The sequence below is a fragment of the Aethalodelphis obliquidens genome, unplaced genomic scaffold, assembly GCF_003676395.1.
Source record: "Aethalodelphis obliquidens isolate GAN/ISIS:26980383/991018 unplaced genomic scaffold, ASM367639v1 scaffold15, whole genome shotgun sequence".
Lineage (NCBI taxonomy): Eukaryota > Metazoa > Chordata > Mammalia > Artiodactyla > Delphinidae > Aethalodelphis > Aethalodelphis obliquidens.
The window spans coordinates 9,645,002-9,667,812 of NW_020837959.1; the positions used below are offsets into that span (position 1 = coordinate 9,645,002).

General features: G+C 40.0%; 1 protein-coding gene across 1 annotated transcript in view; it reads left to right on the plus strand.

The window, feature by feature from the left end:
- NALCN (sodium leak channel, non-selective) overlaps positions 1-22,811 on the plus strand; it is a 282,164-nt gene that overhangs the window by 160,554 nt on the left and 98,799 nt on the right. Inside the window, exon 14 of the mRNA XM_027115885.1 lies at positions 11,045-11,119. Coding sequence (XP_026971686.1) covers positions 11,045-11,119 — 75 coding nt within the window. The remainder of the gene's footprint in view (positions 1-11,044; positions 11,120-22,811) is intronic.

Here is a 22,811-nt window from a genome sequence, read left to right on the forward strand (position 1 = left end):
ATTTAAGGTTATCATCTACAGACATTTTATACCCTTAGCTTTTAAGATCAGTATTATTTTTCAGCTTGAGAGTACTGCTCCAGTGCACTGATGGCCATCCTTGGGGGAGATGGGAGATGCCTGGTGTGCACACTTCTCTTGCTGTTATGACCCTACTCCATGCTGAGGCCAACTTACCTTTCATCATGTGTTTCCCTCCTTACAAATCATTAGGAGTAGCAATTTTCAGAGTAAATAGTATCAAACTCTACATATGTTCTCAGTTGAGTTTTTGACCAAGTATTGTTTTTGAAATCTTTTCATCTTAATACACATAGAGCTAATTCAGTCATCAGTATATAGAGTCATATAGTAGTCCATGGGCTGAATATGCCATGTTTGCTTCTCAGTTCCCTTCCTGGTAGATATTTAGGTTGTTTTCCAATGTTTTGCTCTTATACTGTTGCAACTAATATGTTCGTACTTTGTGTCCAGTTGTGTGAGTTTCTTTGGGGTATATGCCAGAAAGTATCAATAGAATCCAGGGTCCTGGATGCTGCCCAAATGGCTCCATTGCACAGGTCTGCAAACCCACACACCAAACCTGGTCCACAGGCTTTACTTCTACAGCTTGTGAGCTAAGAATGGTTTGTGCATTTTATTTTTCTTAATTTATTTTTATTTATTTTTGGCTGTATTGGGTCTTCATTGCAGTGGCTTCTCGTTGCAGAGCACGGGCTCTAGGCACAGGGGCTTCAGTAACTGCAGAGCGCGGGCTCAGCAGTTGTGGCACATGGGCTTAGTTGCTCCGCGGCATGTGGGATCTTCCCAGACCAGGGCTCGAACCCGTGTCCCCTGCAGTGGCAGGCAGATTCTTAACCGCTGCGCCACCAGGGAAGCCCAGTTTGTGCATTTTAAATGGTTGTGTAGGTCCATACGCAATATCCTCAGTGTTGCCACTTGGCCCTCAAAGCCTAACGTATTTGCTATCTGGAACTTTAATTTGCAGACCCCCGTTCTACAGGCAAACTGCACTAATTTACAGTCCCACATGCAGTGGTTGAGAATTCCTGTGTTCTTACATTCTCATGTATACTGGATATTGTTAGACTTTTAAGATTTTGACAGTCTTGTGAGTTGAATGGTGATATCTCTTTGCCTTAACTTGCGTTTTGGGGGTTTCCATGGTTATTAATAAGGGAGCACCTCTTAGTATGTTTATTGGCTGTCTTCTTTGTGACTCACCCAATCGTGTGCTTTCTCTCTTTTCCTAAAAGCTAGTTTGTCTTTCTTAAATTCGTTGTTGTAGTGCTACATAGATTCTGGATATTATCCATTAACTACTATATATGTCGCAAATATCCTCTCTCAGGTAATATTTTATTATTCCAATTTGTCTGTGATGGCTTTTGACATTATATTTTGATGTGGCCAGAACTATCAGTTTTTCACTTATGGTCAACATTTAATTTGGACTCATGTTTAAGAAATTCTTTCCCACCCTGAAGTAATAAAAATATTCTCCCCTATCTTCTTATAATTATTTTAAATTTTTGCCTTTCATCTTTAGATCTTTAACCCGTCTCAACTTACTGTTTATATATAGTATAAGTTGGATGAAATGCATTACTTAAACAAAACAAATCAATTTTTCTCATCCAGATTTATGTGACATTTTTAAAACTTTGAGATGTGTAGTTGGTTTCATCTACAAAGCAAAGAGGTCAATTCAGATTTCCTAATTTATAAATAATTTTTTTAAATGAGAAGTAATTAATTCAGTGAAAGAAAACACTATAACTAAATTTTCAAAACTGCAAGTGTTACTTCTGTACTACCCAAAAAGTCTAGGGACTGAAGTCACTTCCCCAGGTCACTGGAGATTTTGCTTAAACATTATCGACAATTGCTTTATTATCCTGTATGTCCTCAGACTGTCAGTCACTATCATGAACTCTATCAAGTTAGCCTAATTCGATTCAGCACAGTTTTACTGAGTCTCAACTACTCTGTATAAGTACTAACCTATGTATAAGGCCATAGTGGGAAAGGGCTTAATCTCTGTCCTCTCTGAGCCTAAACTAGTACAGAAGTTGGACTGGTAAACACAAACACACAGATAAAAGCTGTGATTCAAGACCTAATGATACAAGTGATAAGAGGCACGAGGGCATGCTGTTGCTTGCAGTGTGATCGATGCATATGATAAACATTTGCTTCCCAATCATTCCAGGTCAACCTGATCTGAAATTCTTAAAATATTGGCAGGAAAACAGCTGGAGATGGTTTGTGGACCAACATACAAATGTGTGTGAAGGTGATAAGCCTGTGTTACATATGCATCGCATAACCTTCAAAACTGAACATTTAGAAGTTAAAATCTCTATTCCATAAGTCTGTCTTTAGGCTTGGATTTAGCTTTAAAAGAGCATTTTTGTTAAATGTATGAGTTTTTAATTTTTTTGTAAAATACTACAAAAGATTTTAACCCAAATTGGAAAAAATTTTTAAAAGTCCACTTAAATATACAAGCTCTGATTTGATTTTTACCCACGCAGGCCGGTGGTGCCACACAGCCTGGGGAGCTCCTGATTTAGTCTTCTCAGGGACAAACAGGCATGTGCCAAGCAGAAAAAACAAGAAATGCTCGGCTGCAGTTTGTTCTGGAATAAGAAACAGCAGGCCATTCCATCGCCCCCTGGGGCCACCAGTTTGTCAGCCCACAATGAAAATCAGGCTTAAGTGTATAGCAAATGCATATTTATAGCCATTATCTACTGTTCCTGTAAAATGTCTCTCTCATTCGCCAGGTGTATATTCTGTATTTCTGTCCTGACTGATTGCAGTTTTGCCAAATGCTTATGAAATCTATCTTTTCCCCCACTTTTGCCAATGATTTGGGGATAAGAACGATAAAGACAAGCAGTTGAAAGACTCTTTTTTTTCTTTCAGTGTTTTCCCCTTTATTATTGTTTCAAAGGAAAGCCCTGTGATGGGAATACCGAGAGAAAATGTAATTAAGCATTCATTGTGTATAGTCTTTTTGTTACCTTTGAAGTGCTTACATTAACACAGCAATCTCTTGATTTTGCTTCTGTAGCAGCAGCTTTCAGAAAATAGTCGTATTTTGCTGACAAAAATGGGCATTCCAGAATGTAAATTAAATAACTTGATTTTATAGAATTCATTTAAATGTGCATCAGTGGTGAGCATTTCCCATTTTACATTGCTCTGATTACACTTGACTTTTTGTTGACCTATATGAAAAATGAAATTGTTTCTAACTACAGCCTGCAAGACAGCTTAGGAGAGTGTGATTATAAATGGTAAAAAGGAAAAGAAAACCACAAGATGATGAGGTATTGACCAGATTCCTGCTGTGCTTCTACTGTATCCTTGAAAATAATGTTAAAAATAGAAATTATTAATAAAGTTCACAGTAGAGAAAGAAATAAGATTAAAGGTGACATTTCAGTTAAAGGGCTATCTTTAAGCTATATAAAAAGGAAAAGAAAATAATAAGAGGAAACTTTAGAAGAGAAATGGAAATGAAAAAGGAAAGGTGGATAGGGTGGGTGCAGGACTATATGCAGAGTTGGAAAGAATGCACAACAGGATTGGAAGCTACAGAGATAGAAATTCTCAATCAAGAAGACCCATTCTAAGATGGTAAAGCCACCCTCTTGAGAAAATACACCATAACTTTCAGCAGCCTGAATCATGCTAACCTAGCTTCTCCCTTCAGTAGACAGAATGAGAACCCTTGTGTGTTGCACAGAGGGGTTGTGTCACAACAAAATTGGAGGAAATAATGATGCTGGGGAACACACTGCTTCAGTCATTTATTGAATTTCATTGAAATGCATTATGGTTAAATGGAAGAAAACCAAGTTAATTATCTGTGGTTAAAGGTATCAAACTTAAACATAGCAAATACGTTAGCTCAGGTGAATCTGGCTTTTTCAGGAGTGAGAGGAGAAGTTAGAGGAGAAGAGAGGTCGTGAGGAATCACAATGGCTGAACGCCTCCTACCACATGCGGTGGGAGCCATATTGAACCTGGAGACATTGGTTTTGAAACCCACTAAGCTGGAAGGTCAGCACCCCACCAAGCAGTAGCTACCCCATTCATAAAAATTCTAGGAAGGAGACTTGCCAGGCTTGCAGAGATCTGATTTTCCACACCAAATGCATTGTCAATGCCAAAAATATCTTGAGAATGGGTGTTGTAATCTGAGAAAAATAAAGAATTAGATACCTGGACTATCTTAATAGCTATTCTCGACTTTTACATTGAAATCAGTGATTCATGATGTATCAATATTGATCACAAAATAAGGAAGTGGATGTATTACATCCATTGTATATTGCATGATAGAGCAAATACGTGTGTTGCATATTAATATAATGCAGTGTTATAGATCTGTTAAAAGTGGCAAGTAGCCAGTGCATGAAAATATAAATATGAATTTCTTGTTTTAAAGCATTGCACATACTAAATACCGCTGTGTTGAGAGTATATGTGTGCTTTATTTAACAAAGCTCAAGAGGAAATGAAAGGATATATCATTAGCCATTTTTCCCCTGAAATTACATCTTTACGAAAAAATAGTGATTTAGAATTCCATGCCCCATTATAAATTTAAATATTATATAAATTATGAAAGATAAACAATGCACACAATGGGTTGACTGTGTAATTTAGAACCAGCAAAGCATAAAGGTAAAAGGGTTTCATGCAAATGATGAAGCTCTTGTGATTCAATGTGACAAATCCCTGTAAAAATCCTTTTGTTATATCAGTAGCATTTAATATAAAACTGTGAACCTCATTTAATGGCTATGAAAAGCCTTTTGGCACAGTACGGATGGTACTGGTAGTAGGCAGACATTGGCTGAAAATAAGACTCAGACGTCAACGTAATGGGTTCAGGTTAACGAGCATTACCTCAGCTTTCTATAAAAACAGAACAAACAACAGCAACAACAAAAAGCAACACTGAGAGGATTGAGGAATAGTTCTTGCTTTCAGAATTAGGATCTGTCCCCCACTCCCATTAATATGGGGGATGGGGGGAGAAATGGCTGACACCCAAGTCAGCCTGCGAGCTCAAGTCCAAGTCCGCACAGCACTGGTTTGTAGGAAAATAATGTCTCACTGACAGTGTAAATTAAATATGATGGAAACCAAGCTGCCACCCTCCCTTCACTTCTGTTTCTTTGTCACGGTGGTTATTGCCAACTTATTAGAGTCTGAGAAAAAAACTACAAAGTAATTCTCACCTCCTGGCAATCAGCTGCAGACCTAGCCTCCCCGGCATCTTCTATTTCCACTCCAGAGAAACATCAAAGCCAGACCCCAAGTGCCAAGTCCTCACTTTAGCACAGGGCCCTACTCGTCAGGAACACGGTGACAAGGATCCATAAACGTCCGTGTCCACACAGAGTTTCAAGGAAACTCGAACTCCACACACATTTTTAAATACGGTTTCTGTTTTTGCCATCACGTCTTCATGTTAACTAAGCAGGAAAGGCTGAACATTCAGATAGTGAATGAACCTAGGTTTAATGAAGTTTAAAGCAAACTTTAAACATTCCCATATATTGTGCTTAAATTTGTTACCAAAACCCTCCCCAAGAGCTTGTCTCAACGCTGTTAGCGAGGGGCTTTCTACCTGCAAAGCCCCTTCAGCAAAGCCAAAGTGTTTCCTTTTTGAGTCTTGCCTTCTCTCTACCATGAAAATCAAACTCTTATCTCCATGAAAAAGAGAATGTGCAGCTAGAATCCCCCATCTATTTCTCTGTCCTTCTGCCCTGAGGGTAGCTTTTTCCTCTTTCCTCCAAAAAGGAGGTATAAAATGTACTGTTTTTTAAATTAAGGTAACAAAACATTACATATTTAATAACTTTTGTCAAACTGCACTTAACAGGATCCCGTTACTATTTCAATGAGCCAGCTTAAAATAACTGCATTACCTGCATAAAAAACCAGAACATCTGAAAGGAAAATTTTACCAGAGAAGAAAAGAACGCCATCATTCTGTGATTATTGCAACCTCCCTCTCACACCTCCCGACCTCCCTTGGTGGCATTTGGGCAAACTGCCAGCCCCCAGGCCTACCTCTCAGGCTCCCCCAGCCTCCTTCCAGGCATCCATGCTCTGGCCATACTCACCTGCTCACCAGGTCCCTAGTTAGCCCCATACTCCCAAGGCCCTGTCTTCCCTCATGCCACCTGGAAAGACTTTCTCACAATTCCCTTCCTGCCAGAAACCTCCTTCTCCTTGGTATCTTGCTATCCTGGTAGCACCTGGCTGGACTCATGACCAGCCCCTCATGATCTTAGATGAGCAGCGTTCAGAAGAGGCACCCAGACACATCGGCCCAGCTCAGCTCTGAGAAGTCGGAGTGCTCAGGTGGCACAGGACCAAACCTGGGATACCCTGGTTGAGTTTAGTTTCTGGTTGTCAGTCTTCACACACGTGTGCCCCCGCTCCAAGCCCCTGCTCCCATGTTCCTTCACATCCCTGCTTTCTGAGGGGAAATAAGAACGTTTTCTGGGGATGAAGCATGAGGGAGGCAGAAGGGCCCAGAGAGAGACAGGGAGGCGGTGCATTTCGACAATGGTGGCACGTCACACCATCGTTGGTGTGTTGACAACCAAGACCTGCAACCACTTCTTGTCTGAACTTGATGGGGAGAGAGCCTTGCTAGGGGCCGACACGGATGAGGGGCAGCCCACAGAGAGCTGTGTAGCTGCCTGAGAGGTCTAGGTAGAGAGAGTCTGAAAGATCCCCCCCAAAAAAAACAGTCTCCCTTAGCCTCCACCTGGAATGGCAGAACTTCCAAACTTCCTTGAGAGTTGAAAGCCACTGAGTAAGAAGAACACTACTGCTAGAACAAGGGCCCAAATTAGAGACCAGATAGAGAGTAGAGGGGATTGAATGGGTGCTCCACAAAAGTATATCCATGTCCTAACTCCCAGGCTTGTGAATGTGACCTTATTTGGGAAGATGGTCATTTCAGATGCAATTAAATTAAGGATCTTGAGATGAGATTAATCTGGATTATCCAGTTAAGCCTCAAGTCCAATAACAAGTGTCCTTATAAGAGAAGGGTGAGGACAAGATGCAGGGAGTATGAGGAAAAGACAGAGACAGAGATTGTGGAGTGAGGCTGCTGCAAGCCAGGCAATGCCTGGGGCCACGAGATGCTGGAAGAGGCAAGAAAGGATCCTCCCCTAGAGCCTTTGGAGGGAGTGTGATCCTGCCGACAGCTGAGTTTGGACTTCTGGCCTCCAGAACTGTCATAGAATGCCCCTCTGTTGTTTTAAGTCACAAAGCTAGTGCAATTTGTTGCAGCAGCCCCAGGAAACTAAAACAAGGGGTGTCACTGAGAACCAGAGATCTTAGCAGGAGCTGCAGGAACTGAGGTGGTGACCAATTCAGCAGAGAGAAAGCCCAGCGTCCCCCAAATAAGCGCCATCACTGCCCCTGATGGGGGACAGAGGACCAGTCACATGGCCACAGTGGACCAGAGGCCAATGACCATCACATCTTTGACTTTAAACCAGACCTACAAAGAAAAGGAGCATTTATTCAAATGTAACTTAAGTTTTAAAGGACAAAATTGGATTCATGTAGCAAGATTCGGTTTTCAGCCATCAACACAAATGGAGGGCTTATGGACTACATTCAACTGATACGTAAAAATATGAAGAAAACTGTTTTAGTGTTGCATATCTAAGTTTACGTCTGTGTATTTTCATATAGGCTATACCACACCCCAGGGTTCTTGTGGGAGGATTAAATGAAAAAATACTATAGCTGCAATTTGTCAAGCTATTATTATTGTAGCCATTGTATTTTACAAATGAGAGCACTGAAATTCACAGTGGGCTAGTGGTTGCTACGCAGCTGGTGACTGTCAGAGCCTATTTGCCGGCCAAGGTCTCCAACCACATTGCTCTTTTCCACCAGGCTGCCAACCCACGTCTGCTTAATTCGATTGTGAACTTCGTAGCGGTGAGCATGGTATCGCATTTATGTTCCTGACCAGGCAGTATCTGACACAGCGACAGAGTCCAATTTAATCGAATAGCATAACCTTGCTGTGGTTAAGTAGCCTGCCATCTGTCTGGTGTTGGGAGAATAATTAAAAATAAAATCTGACAATCCAGAAAACCTCCACCAAGGTAGACAAGAAAGAAAACAGTCTTATTATTGAATAGCACTAAACCAGACTGTGATGGGCATCGTGGGCAGTCCAGCAAAGTGATCGCAAAGACAGAAAGCCGTGTCACCCTTTGATACACATCCCCACAACACATCCATTCTCTCAGGATGAAAACAAGTAGTCCTCAGGCAAGAAGACTCGACGGCATCATTAGTTAAATACAGTTCCCCCTAAATTCACCTGGTAACTGGGACGGCCCTCTGTGATAGCTAATTGCCTTTACCCGAAGGAAAATAAAACTTTTCATATCTCCATGATAAATAGGTAGTTTTGCAACATGGGTCCAGGTGGCTAAGTTATAGTCCCAACTTCCCATGGAGAAGGGGAGACAGGGCACTCTTCCTGGGTTGTAAAATGATGAGACTTATTTAGCTTTTAAAAAGATCTGTATACATCTCAAAGGGACAGAATTTATAAGCATACGTTTTCAAGGAAATGCACTAAGCAAAGGGAGGGGAACTGTGGCTTTCCCTTTTTTAATCAGGGAAATTATTTTTTTCTTTTTAGATTTGTGTTGGCCCTTTCCCTGGGGAGATAGGAAAGGCTGTTAGGTTAGGACACAGAGCCAGGGCTGCTTCCAGTGCCCAGGAGAGACAGAAGTGGTGTGAGACAGCTCAGATTCACAGCGGAGCCCTTCAGGTGGCCACTCTGAGTCTGGGAGAGGAAGCAGGAGAAGGGAGTACTGAGAGTACTTTTGATGATAACGTCAAGGTCAACCTCAAGGTCACAGGACAAGGGCTAGACTTGGAGTGAACTATGAAATGTCCTGTATAGAATAATGTCTAGTTTAGAGTAAGCCTGAATATATCTGTGCCCAGATGTGCACAGTGTGGTGGACGTGGTGACATCAGTAAAAAATCTGTGGTCTAATAGAGAATAGACATGTGGTTGCCAAGGGGGAGGAGGTATGCGGGAGGGATGGATTGGGAGTTTGGGGTCAGCAGATGCAGACTATTATATACAGAATTCATAAACAACAAGGTCCTTCTGTTGTTCCTATAATACAGGGAACTATATTCAATATCCTGTAATAAACCATAATGGGAAAGTATATAAAAAAGTATATATATATATATATATATATATATATATATATATATATGTATATATATGTGTGTGTGTGTATTACTTTGCTGTACAGCAGAAATTAACACAACACTGTAAATCAACTATGCTTCAATTTAAAAAGAATTAAACAAAAGAAAAATGTATGTTCTAGACCATTCTGTATCCTCTTTAAGTTCTGGCAGGATCCCAAAGGCTGTGGCTATTCACAGGAAGAGTGCTGGCAATTGTCCTGAGCCAAACGTTGTCAAAACTCCATAGTAGTTGAGGCTTTTTTTTCCCCTTGTTATATGCTCATTAAACTTGGAAAACAGCTAGCCGTTAACTTCTGTATAATAATCTCTCTGGTGCTTAAGAGTCATGACTAAATTGCCTCGATTTTCTTACCTTTGTGCTTAACAGTCTAATAGTAACAAATGGGAATAATTTGCCAAGAGGGAAATTAAAAGGAAGAATATATATTAAGAATGAAAAAGATTATCAAATGAATGTGGTACTTCAGAGAATTCAAAGTTGAAAAGGGACTAGAAATTAAAATATTTTTAAAATTCTACTTTTTCGTTTTCTTTCTTTTACCGTATTTACCCATTCCAAATGAAGTATATGCCTTTTTTTAATTTGGGAAAATATAGTGAAATACAAAAAAAAAGGGAGGGGGAGTCCATTTTTTTCACAAAGACAGGCACCGTTAACATTTCTAAAGTACCTCCTCCTAGCATTTTCTCTATTATTTCTTTTTGTACATACTTGCACTTCTACCATATATACTCTCATTTAATATTGTAAGCATTTTTTCTACTGTTAAAATTCATGAGTGTATTAGTTATCTATTGCTATAGAACAAATTATGAACAACTTAAGAGCTTACAACAATAAACATCTATTATCTCACGTGGATTCTGCAGGTCTGGAATCTGAGACGGGCTTAGCTGGGTGTTTCTGTAGTTCAGAGTGTCCCATGAGTTTGCAGTCAAGATGTTAGCTGGGGCTTCAGTCACCTGAAGGCTTTACTAGGGCTGAAGGATCCACTTCTGAGATGGGTCAGTCACATGGCTGTGGCAGGAGGCCTCAGCTCATTGCCACATGGGCCTCTTCACAGGGACACGGCACCTGGCTTCCAGCAGAGTGTGTGATCCAAGGGGGAACGAGGTGAAAGCCACAATGACTTTTACTACCTAGCCTCATAAGTCACACACAGTCCTTTCCGTAATCTATTGGTTATACAGACCAGCCATATTCAATGTGTAAGGGGATCCACAAGACTGTGAACACCAGTGACTCACAATGCTGGAGACTAGTTACCACAATGGATTTGTAATGGCTGCATGAATTTTACAATAGAGATCGCTATAACTGTATTAGCTATTTACATAAGATTGGATATTATTTCCAGTATTTCATTATTACAAATAATCTCTCAAGCACTTTTGTACGTAAAGGTTTTCATTAGTACTTCAGGTTATTTTCTTTGAATACAGTCTTAGAAGTAAGATTGTTGAGTTATTTTTTTAAAGGTTTCTTAATTTTCATTTTAAATCAGTTTTATAAAGCAAATTAATATTTTATATTGTTTATTTCAGTTAACAGATGCAGTTCCTTTAATGTCTTTGCTATAAGTATCTTAAAATACCTATGCAGTGATTCACAACTCATGTTTAATGCATTCTATATAAGTGTATATTTTAGGTAGATATTCTATATCATATATATAATATTTTGATACTTATGGCGTGTGGGTTTTTTCATTGCTATTTAACCATTTTATAGATCCTCCTGAGTTTGTTTGTCGCTGTTATTTTGGACAACTTAGAACTTGATGAAGATCTAAAGAAGCTTAAACAAGTAAGTAATGTATGGGGGATTCTTTAAATCGGCATTAAAAAAATAAGGGCAAAACATGTGCTTACAGGTAGTATTAAAGCAGTTCAAGGTTCAAATTAAAAAAAGATAGATTTTAATAAATTAAGACAATCTGAGTTGGCAAATAATTTTCTTCTAAGTTTCTTCTAACCTTCTCTAATAACAACAAAGGAAATTTTTATTGCCCTATGATTATCCTAGGAATATTTTTATATCATTATTTTGAGTAAAATTAAGATGGACATAGTATAGTAAACTGAATTTAGATTCTCCTTCTGCCATTAAATGAAGATAGTTTGGAAATGAAATGCCACAGGGCCAGATTGCCATTTGGCATAATTACATGTAATACTCTTGATCATCATCATAAAAATATTAAGCATAAACTTGCCTGACCACTAGACATTAAAAGAGAATTTAGTCTGGGTGCCCAAAGTGGTTATAAGAAATGGGATAGAATAATTGATCAACTGTGTGCCCAGTTGTGTATGAAAATAGATTGGGTGTTATGGCATTGATAATCATGTTCCAAAAATGTAAATGTAAATGTGTGAAGATTATGTTATTGATGTTGGCAGAAAGATTACAGGTGTGATTAGCTATTCTCATAGTTTTTGTTCCATGGAAGATACTTGGCTTGAATATTTGACTCTGTCAAAGAGAAGAGACCCTTTGAGAAGCAGAATTTATAAAAGGGGGGAGCCTGGATAAATATTCTTGGCTTACCCTCCCCAGCACTGCAATAGTTGGAATTATTAACATCCCAGTGAAGATCCTATCTGGAATTTTAGGAAGGCCCTACACATTCAGAATTTTCAAGTTGGATAGAGTTGTCTATTTTTAAAAAAACGAAGACATAACCTATTTAAATTTTTGTTGTTATTTATATATCTGAAAATCCCTTTAAGCATTTCATTGTTTACTCTTGTTTATTTCCAAAGCCTATGCTTTTAACCAAGGGCAGTCAATAAGGAAAAAAGAAACAAACATATTTGATATAAAGATGCCCACTGCGAGCATAATCTGAGTGTGGTGGGCATGATTTCTTCCAGATCTTTTCAATTTGTGGCAACAGTGGTAGGTTCTTCAAATGAGGGTTGGGAAGTTCTTTATGCCATTGATGCAAATACTTCCCATGGTTTCTAGTTGTAGAAGAAATATGTAATTAGTGAGTTCAAAATTGAAATTGACCAACCATATAATTAGACACAACCAATAAATATCTCTTGCTGTATAACCACCTTAGTCCTTGCTTTACAAATCTGGTATTTATTTCAGGATTTAAATGATTTTACTCTATTTTTATTATTCCCAGAGAAGAGGATGGGGAAGATGTGAAAAAATAGTTGATTTTCTTAATGTTTCAAGTTCCAGAAAGCACTCTGTATTCCAAAGTCTGTCTTTATTCAGTTTAAACTTGTTTTTCAGTCTTTGACCCTTTCCACCAACTAGTCTGTAGGTTCTTAGAGCTACAGTCACGTTTGTGTGAGCACTGGCTCAGTGCCAGCTACTTTGTATTTTCATTTATTTAAATTTCACAGCAACCATGGGATGCAAGTATTGTTAATAGCTTCATCTTACAGGTGAGGAAACTAAGGCACGGAGAAGTAACTTGCCTAAGGTCTCACTGCTAATAAGTGGCAGAGTTAGGATTTGAACCCAGGCAATTTGGACCAAAAGCCCAGACTCAGCCTCTATGCTATATTGAGTCACATTAAAGCTGTATAAATGCCATGAGTCATGCCATTGTGGAGGCTCATTCATAAGACTGTTAGTTACTTGTTGATAAATAATGATATCTTAGGTGACAGAGATGTCATTATATTCATGAAATAACCATTGATGTGACAGGCAGTTTCTTGAGGAATGGAGGTGAATTAAGCTACCCAATCATTAAAACTATCCAAAAGGTAGATGATCTAATTAGAGGCACTGGAGTTAGGACTTTGGCAGAAGCTAAGAGCTGAGATGCTTACCATTCACTCCACATGATGGCAGACACTGGCCAAAGCACCTTTTCCCTCAGGGACCTTCTGGAGCAATGACCCTCCTTAGACACAGACATAAGGTGCTTGCAGCATATTGACATTTTAGAGAGGTCTCTAGAGACTTAATGTACTTTATTATGATTGTGGTAAAAACAATTGTGTTAAAATATACATGTTGGCGCATAGACATTTTTCAAGAGTAATAGAAACCGTGTGAGCCACTTCTAAAATGGAGACGTTAAATATGAAACACTGAACGGGGGCTATTAGAAAAAGTCGGTTCTTATGCTTGGGAGAGGGATTATGTCCCTGGAGGTGGATGGGATAGGAGACAATGGTAGAAAGCTGAATGGTACAGTGAAGAAATTAGAATGGGAGAAGAGAAAGAAGTGAAGAAGTGAACGAGGAAAACATCCAAGAGATGAAATTAAAGGAAAGAGCACAGATTATTAATCTAAGCCAATGATAAAGGGGGAGAAATGTGACCGAATGCTACATCAGATTGCTCCATGCACCAGAGCTTTTGTGAAGAAGCTCCCTGAGGCAAGCACATTCTGCAGGATCAATGGTGCTGGAACTGTATCCTTCTTAAGTAGGAACATGCTACTTATTGTTTCCCCATTATTTTCTGAAGTTGCCTCCTTGCCCTTTAAGACAGTGGTTTCCAGCCAGGGATGCTAACCCGTGGGGCTCTTCAGGAGAAACTATGGGACCAGCAGCCTTCTTTAACACTTCAGGAAACCTAAAGGGAATTGTGCATTTACCCGACTAAAATGCCTACTTCAGTACTTTTACCTGGAAATTTATGAATTCTAGGCAGCAGCACTGCTTCCCTAATGCTAATGCTCTGAAGGCTCTTCATATATGCTTTTCTTTAAGGAAAAAGAAGCAACGTTGAATTATTTATTGCTTAATAAAGGCATTTTGATAGACAGAAACTTTTTTAAAGAGAGGACTCAGAGGGCAATAATTAAAGGGCTCCTTGGGGATGACTTTGGGTAGGTTCTGATGTAAATGCTCATTCCCAGGCCACCTGTCTACATGCCATCACCAATGTTTTGCCTTTAGAGCCACTAATGTAGCTTTTCCTTTGTCACTCTCCAAAATAAATAATGCTCTGAAAAAACATGCCAATTATGCATTCACATAAAATTCATCTATTGCTTTCCTAGCAGCAATATAGCAGTGGCAGTCATTTCCTAGCTGCCATAATTTATGTGACCCCGAATCTAATTAAATAGAGACCGTGATTCTCTTTCAGCATCACCAAAACCCAATAGAGGAACTGGAGATAGATAGAGATAGAAATAGAGATATATAATGGGTTTTTACATAAGATCAGAAAATTGACTAGAAATGAGATTGTCTGTAAATGTGTAATTTGGCTGCCGAGAAGCCAAGTCAGTTCATATAGAGGCTAAAAACCCCCTTGACCTACTGCTGTCCTCTAAACAGCAGTAGGAGACAATGACCTTCATGCTCTGTGATGTAGCAAAGACACTGGAGAATGTAGGTGGAGTTTTGCAAACTTTGAAAAGGAAGAGAATTCTTGCAGCTTTAATGATTTTTGCAAATTCAGTGCAAGACAGATATAAAGGGTTTTCTTTTAAGCAATAGAAGATTCATTAAACTATGAGGGAAAAAAAAGACCCATAGAGAAGCCTCAGGGAAAAGAATCATTGAAAAGGGAAGTAGAGATAGTCTGTGTAGATTAAGTTCAAAGCTCTGCAATTAAAACTGTTACCCCAGCTCTGTATTAAGTCCCATTTGAGTCTTGTCTGGTTCAAATTTGATAATGTTTGGTCTTCTGTGATGTCCAATGCATAGTGAGGGATGGACATGTAAAGAGACTTCTCTCTCTTGTTGATTATGATTTTAACAAAACAACAAAACTCTTAGTCCTTTTAAAAATATGAGCTCCAAAAAAAAAAAAAAATATGAGCTCTGGGTTAATGTTTCTCCGTAGCCTTACCTGGGGGCTTTCATTTTCATCTCTGTCTTGTCTCCTGTATTGAAGTCATTCTGGATTTAGGGCAACAGCAAGTGGACAGACTAGCCACTCAGCTAAGCACTGTTTGCCATCTCCTGATCTGAGTCGAGCCTTCAGTCTTCTTAGTACTTTTTCCATCTCACAGGAGTGAACTCAAATGAATGTAACATGAAAGAAGGATGCAACTGTTACAATAATAAATATTCCCTATTGAAAACTACCTGGTGCCAGGCACTTCATATGCAATTACTGAATTTAATTCTAAATGTTAAAAACACAGAAACTAACATTCAGGGAGATAAATTTCTTGCCCAATTTCATATAATTTGTAAAGTGCTTAAGTTGGGATAATAAGGGCTTTCTCACCCCAATGCAGGTGACACACAACCTGCTCAGAGAATCAGTTCATTCATTCATTCTAAGGCGAGTGTCTGGCAAATGGGTTGGTTGAGATGCTTGCATTTTTGGATCAGCAGACTCTCTCCCTGTGGATGTGTAGACTGGAGGTCAAATTGTAATCAGAATATAGCTCAGTGAGCTGGGAATCAGTGTGGGGTGTGGAGAAGGAGGGTTGTGTGATTCAAATACGTAATGGCATCAGGCTAATGTCACTTGAGGTATTCCTTTTACTAGATCTCCTCATTTTTGTAATCCTGGGGTCTGAATGCCCATCCGCTGTACTCCAGATGTTGTGTTAGGGGCACCAGACATAATGATGAGCAAGATATTGTTCCTGCCTTCAAATAGCTTATGAACTGGTGGCAGAAAGTGACAACTAAACAGATACTACAAACCGTGGAGCACAAAGGAGACGCACATAACAGATGATGAAATTAGATATGTTTTCTCCCAAGTGTGGCACAGACTAAAATCTGTAATTCCCATCTAGGTGAAGGAAGTTAGAAGAAGGCAGTGTAAAGAAGCATGCTTGAGACCAAGAGAACAGCAAACTTTTTCTTTAGGCAAGAAAAAGCATAGTGGCTTTTTGGAGGCCACTAGGAGTTCACTGTGACTCAAGTATAGAGCAAGGGAGAAAATGGTGAGCTGGACAAACAAGCAGGGACCAGCAGAGGAAATGCCATGAGCAGTGCTAAGCCACTAGATATTACCCTGTGGGCATTTAAGCCAAGAGCGACATAATCTCCCCTATGTTCTATTTTTTTTTTAATCAAAGTTTAGTTACTGTACAATATTATAAGTTATAGGTGTACAATATAGTGATTCACAGTTTTTAAAGGTTATACTCCATTTATAGTTATTATAAAATATTGGCTATATTCCCCATGTTGTACAATATATCCTTGTATCTTATTCATTTTTTAGATAATAGTTTGTACCTCTTAATCCTCTACCCCTAAATTGCCCTTCCCCCTCCCTCTCCTCATTGGTAACCACTGGTTTGTTCTCTATGTCTGTGAGTCTGCTTCTTTTTTGTTATATTCACTAGTTTGCTGTAGTTTTTAGATTCCACATATAAGTGATACCATGCCTTGTTTGTCTTTCTTTGTCTGACTTATTTCACTTAGCGTAATATCCTCCAAGTCTATCCTTGTTGCTGCAGATGGCAAAATTTCATTCTTTTTTCCCCTACATTCTTCAGTTCAGAGAATGAATTGAAGGGCACCTAGGCTGAAGATAGGAGAGCCAATCCCTGAAGCAGATGGTGATTGCAGTCTCAACTAAAGGAAATAGAGATGAGGGAACGTGAAGGAGTGGTGACGTACAGAAGAGGGAATGCAGAGGGTAGGATCTTACATATTACCCGTTGAATGTAAGATGAGCAAAGGTTGGAGACAAGAGCATCACCCAGGTTTCTAGATTGCCCCAGATGTGCCAAGGCAGAGGATGCAGAAGAAGGAAGAATTTTGGGGTTGGTGTTTTTGTTTTATTTTGGGGAGTGGAGGGGTCATATTTTCCATGAGATGCCTGGGAAATATCTATGAGACAATGTCTGTGGATAGATGTAAGGGTTAAAACTTAGGCAGAGTATCAGGGCTGAGACAGATATTGGAGAGAAGCAAAAATTAACATGCAGGTGGTAAGTTAAGCCTTTAGAATCATGAGTTTACCAAGGGAAGAATGGTTCCCTGAGGAACAGCAAATGAATCCAGTGAGACAATGAGAAAGAGCCCGAAATGGGAATGAGAAGCCCAAGAGGTAGGAGGAAAGAGTAGAACGTGTGTGTCATCAAGAACAAGGCTGTGGTTCACAATCTCAAAAGACTTCAGAGAGGTCAAAGGTGGTCACCATAGCAAACAATCCTAATTACAATAGCATCAGAAAAAATAAAATACTTAGGAAAAAAATAACCAAGGAAGTGTAAGATTTCTGCCCTGAAAACTACAAAACATTGCTGAAAGAAATTACAGAAGACACAAATAAATGAAAAGACACTCTGTGTTCATGGCTTGGAGAGGATATGGAGAAATTGGAAGACTTGTGCACTTGTTGGTGGTGTAAAATGGTGCAGCCGCTATGGAAAACAGCATGAGGTTCCTCAAAAAATTAAAAATAGAAATGATCCAGCAATACCACTTCTGGGTATATATCCAAAAGAATTGAAAGTAGGATCTCATTGCAGCGTTACTCACAATAGCCAAGAGGTGGAAGCGACCAAAATGTCCATTGACAGATGAATGACTAAAGAGAATGTGGTATATACATAAAGTAGAATATTATTCATTCTGACTTGCAACAACATGGATGAACCTTGAGGACATTATGCTCAGTGAAATAAGCCAGTGACAAAATGATAAATGCTGTATGATTCCATTTATATGAGGTATCTAACGTAATCAAATTCTTAGAAACAGAAAATAGAGTGAGGGTTGAGAGGGGCAAAGAGGAGTTGTTGTTCAATGGCTATAGAGTTTTAGTTTTAAAAGATGAAAAGGTTTGAGACCTTTTGCACAACAATATGGATGTACTTAACGCTACTGAACTGTACCCTTAAAAATGACTAAGGTGATAAATGTGATGTTATGTGTTTCTGACCACAGTTTTTTTTTTTTAATTTTGATAAAAAATTGGTCACCATATTGGTAAGGTGGTGAGAGCAGGCTTAGGGATTCTGATGGTGCAGAAGCTGGGTTGCAGAAGGTGAGGAGTGATGACAGCTAAGAAAGTAAAGACGAACTGTTAACCTTTTCCTCTCAGACTTCTCATGCTCTAAGTTTCCAGACAGACCACCTGGTTACGGACTGATTCTTAATTTTTATAGCTATGTAGTAACATCATTTACTACAGTGCTACCCAACCGTTTTTTTTCCCATTGCGGTTTGCACAGAGAGTGACATTTGTACAACAGCTGGGAATCACATGCAGCTGGAGGCATCCAACACTAGGATTTCTGCTGCTCCGGGAAAAACTCAGCTGCCCAGGAGCCAAGGATCAATACCCCAAAGAAGCTATAAATCATCAGTGGCTGAGTTGGAATGTGCAGCATTTTACTCAAAGCCTTTGATGTAACCCAGCTGCACTTGAAGCCACTCTCTCAATCTTTTGGTCAGAGATGACTCTTTAGTTGTCAGTTTACATATTATTACCAATAATTTAACATAACTGAAATCTCAAAACTCATATAGCACTTGATCTGCTATTTCTGATAGAGCTTCATTGTTAGGCTTCTTTTAAAAAATAAATTCTTATGCCACATTAAGACATAACAATAAGATCTGTTTAAAGAGATGAAGTAGCTAAGACTGAGAACTATTCAGATCAGGGTTCAAGCTAATAGGTCACAACAGAAGCTAAAAATTTGAGGATATCAATTATCAGCATAAGAAAACAGCCTAGAGTGGGGAGGGACAGATAAGATGGGGGTACAAACTACCATGTATAAAATAAATAAGCTACAGGGATACGTTGTACAGCACAGGGAGTATGGCCAATATTTTATAATACCTATAAAAATGGAGTATAACCTTTAAAACTTGTGAATCACTGTGTTATATATGGAAACTTACATAATATTATAAATCACCTATACCTCAATTTTAAAAAGAAAAAGAAAAAAAAAAAAAGACAGCAGCCTAGAAATTTAGAAGTCAATGCAAAAATGGTGAGCAGCCAACTGGAATTTTGGAGTTAAACAGATACTAGTCAAGGATCTGGGAAGTCAAAACAAAACAGACCAGGTACCTGTTAGAATTGATGTCTTCCTATTACGGGTTGAATTGTGTCCCTCAAAAAGAGATACTGAAGCCCTAACTCCCAGTACCTGTGAATGTGACCTTATTTAAAAATAGGGTATTTGCAGTTGAAATCAAGTTAAGGTGAGGTCATTAGGGTGGTCCCTAATCCAATATGACTGGTGTCCTTACACAAAAAGGAGAAGAGAGACACACAGAGACAGAGACTAGAGCGATGCATGTACAAGCTAAGGAACACCTGGGGTGTGGACCGTCACCAGGAACTAGGAGAAAGTCTTGAAACAGACCCTCCCTCAGAACCTCCAGAAGGAACCAAGCCCATAGACACTTTGATTTGGGATTTTCAGCCTCCAAAACTGAGATAGTAAATTTCTGCCATTTCAAGCCACCAGTTTTGGGTACTATGTTACAGCAGCCCTTGGAAACGAATACACCCCCTGGCCTCAAAAACAAAGGACCAGGCTCTTGGCCGCCAGGAAGTAACAGAGCCGAAGATAGTGGGTGCTCTCAGGATGGCGGGCAGCTTTCACCAACCAAGAACAGCTTTCTCAACAGATGGACTGAGTTCCTTTTGCCCTTAATCAAACAAGTCCCATAATAATAAATGTTATAAATTTGTGACTTTCTTGGAAGAAGGGTTTCTCTAAGCCCTTCCAAAATTTCATTCTATGTGTGATTGACCCAAACCAGATCACTTTTAGAGGCTGTTGTTTTCAGAAACCTTGCTCTTTGCCTCATCCCCTGGTACTCAGGATGGTTAATAAGGCAGCTCAAGTCTCTCTTGACATTGAACAAACATAAAATGACGGGCCTAAGACTGTTCAAGTTTACATTGATGAGTTGTCGGTTGTGTCAGTTGTGCTAATTCAGAATTACTTTTATTACAGCTTATCACAGCACTCTACAAGATAACCTCTCAATTTTTTTTTCTCTTAAATTCTGAAGTATCTTTAATGAGAAAGGCATTCTTACAAAATCAGATGGCTCTTGACATTATTACGATTTTTTTTTTTAAGTGAGGTTTGGAGGGAAAATGTGTACAAACCAGGCAAGAGGTTTACTCTTCAGCATACCCGGTCCTCAGACCCCTGCCCAGCCATGGAGACACTATCTCACTTTGCTTTCTTTAATCACGAGAACAAAAATTTTAAACACCAACAGCGCTATTTTTTCTCAGATCCTTTCACAGGCAATGGGAAACTAGATGGTTATGGTTCTAAGAAAAAAACGTGACAATTGGTTTTCAGTTTTCTGCAGTGTCTTGCAGTCATTGAATTGCAAACAGGCTCTTTGGTAGCTGCGTTTAGACATGTTTCAGGAGTGAGGTAGTGAATTTTGTCCTCTGTGTGCCCATACACGCAACATGAGGTGTTGCCATTGCTTTGATTCCTTTGGGACTCAGGTTTCAGCAGCCCATCTGTTCTTTGTTCTGAGAAGCCCACGTACTTGTCTATTCCACCCAAAACATTTCTGCTATCTGCTTGTTCATTCAGTTCCTTCAATCTTTGAGTCCCTACTGTGTGCAAAACACTGGGCCAGGCATTAAGGAGATAAGAATAAACAGTTAAATTTTCTGCTCTCATGGAGCTTAAGGTCTAATGGAGGAGTTGGACATCAGTCAAATAATCAGAGCAGTGAATAAATATTTATAATGTGAGATGAACTTTCTGCAGAAAAGAACGGCATTTGAGTGAGGAGTTAGAAGACCTTGACCCAGATGGAGGTCAGGGAAGTGGCGAAGGAGAAAGAGACACTTGGGCTGAGTTTTGAAGGAGGGGCAGCCGTGAACTTCATGGGGGGTGTTGATAGGGAAAGGGAGGGGAGAGCATTCCAGAGAGAAAGAAACATGTTCAGCATGACCCCAGAAAAAAGTGGTGTAAAGTGAGTATAGAAAAGTAAGTGGGGCATAGACCATGCAGCACCTTGAGAAACATGCCAAGAACTTTTCCCTTGGGGACTTCCCTGGCGGTCCAGTGGTTTAGAGTCTACACTTCCAATGCAGGGGTGCAGGTTCAATCCCTGGTCAGGGAACTAAGGTCCCACATGCCACATGGCATGGCCAAGAAAAAAAGAACTTTTCCCTTTGCCCCCAGAACAATAGGAAGCCACTGCAGGCTTTTACGATGGGAGGCAGTGTGAATGGGAGAGCTGTTTGGGAAGCGAAATCAGCAGAGACTTGGTGAATGTTTAGATTTAAGGACATAAATGAGAGTCTCAAGGATGACTCCTGGTTTCAGGTTCATCTCCTTGGATGGATGATGATACCATTCACAGAACCGGGAAACATTAGCACAGAACTTTATTTGTGGGAAAAGATCATCACTCGGTCTTGGATATGTTGAGTTTGTGATGGGTTTGAGACTCAGCAGAGACACCTAATACTTGGTTGCATGTGTAGGTTTAGAGTCGAGGAGCAAGGGCTGGCTGGCTAGAGATACAAATATGGACGTTCCATATCATTCTCAGTTGTTTATCCAGTGCCTGCCATGTGCCAGGCACTGTTCTAGGCCCAAGGGGTAAGTCAGCAAAAACAACAGACAGAAATATCTGCCCTCTTTGATTCTTCAGTCCTAGTGACGCGCTCTGTACTAGTGGAAGTTGTAAATCTGGATGAGATTGTATAGGGTGGGGGGAAAGGAGATACCGCAGCCTTAAGGGAAAATAATGATGCTGGTGCTTAATGATGCCGGCGCTTTGCCTTAGGGAAACACACATAATCCATCTTTGTTTTTGTCCCATGTAAATGTTTGTTCTGTTACAAATAATCAACACTTTTTCTGTCTCAAGTTCAACCTCCCAATGGGAGAAGAATCTGATTGGTCCAGCTAGTCAACACCATTCCTTTTAGGCTGGAATTTTGTATCTCTGCCTCTCAATGCTGGTCAGCCATACAGAAAGCCATCAGCTTTGAACTGATGGGTAGATCCAGACCAAACCACAAAGTGGGCTCCCCTGAAATGTGGCTGGTTTCTTAAGACAGTCCTTTCTTCTCCTAACTCTCCACCCTGGCCTCTGCTCTGGAGGAGCTAGACCCCAAAGAAGGAGACGTGAAAGAAGAGACCAGGTCCCCTTCCCAGTTCTAGAAAGGAAGTCATACTTGTGGGGCTGGGGTGGGGTAGGGGAGCAAGGCTTGAATCACAGATGAGACTGGATTGCCCTGGACTGATGTTTTTATAACCAAAGGTGGCCAGAAAGCTATGGAACTTATCTAAGAAGGGCAACCAGTCTTTTTCTTTCTTCATAACTGAAGGTTGGTGGTTTCATTGTCGGCCTTTCCTTACATTCTACCCGCTACCGTTGCTCAGTAAGAGTCACAGTGGGAGACAGGGTATGGCTGGCATCCTCACTCACAGCCATATGACGATTGAATATTTTTTACTCTGATATTAAAAGAATGACTTAGGGGCTTCCCTGGTGGCGCAGTGGTTGAGAGTCCGCCTGCCGATGCAGGGGACACGGGTTCGTGCCCTGGTCCGGGAGGATCCCACGTGCCGCGGAGCGGCTGGGCCCGTGAGCCATGGCTGCTGGGCCTGCGCGTCCGGAGC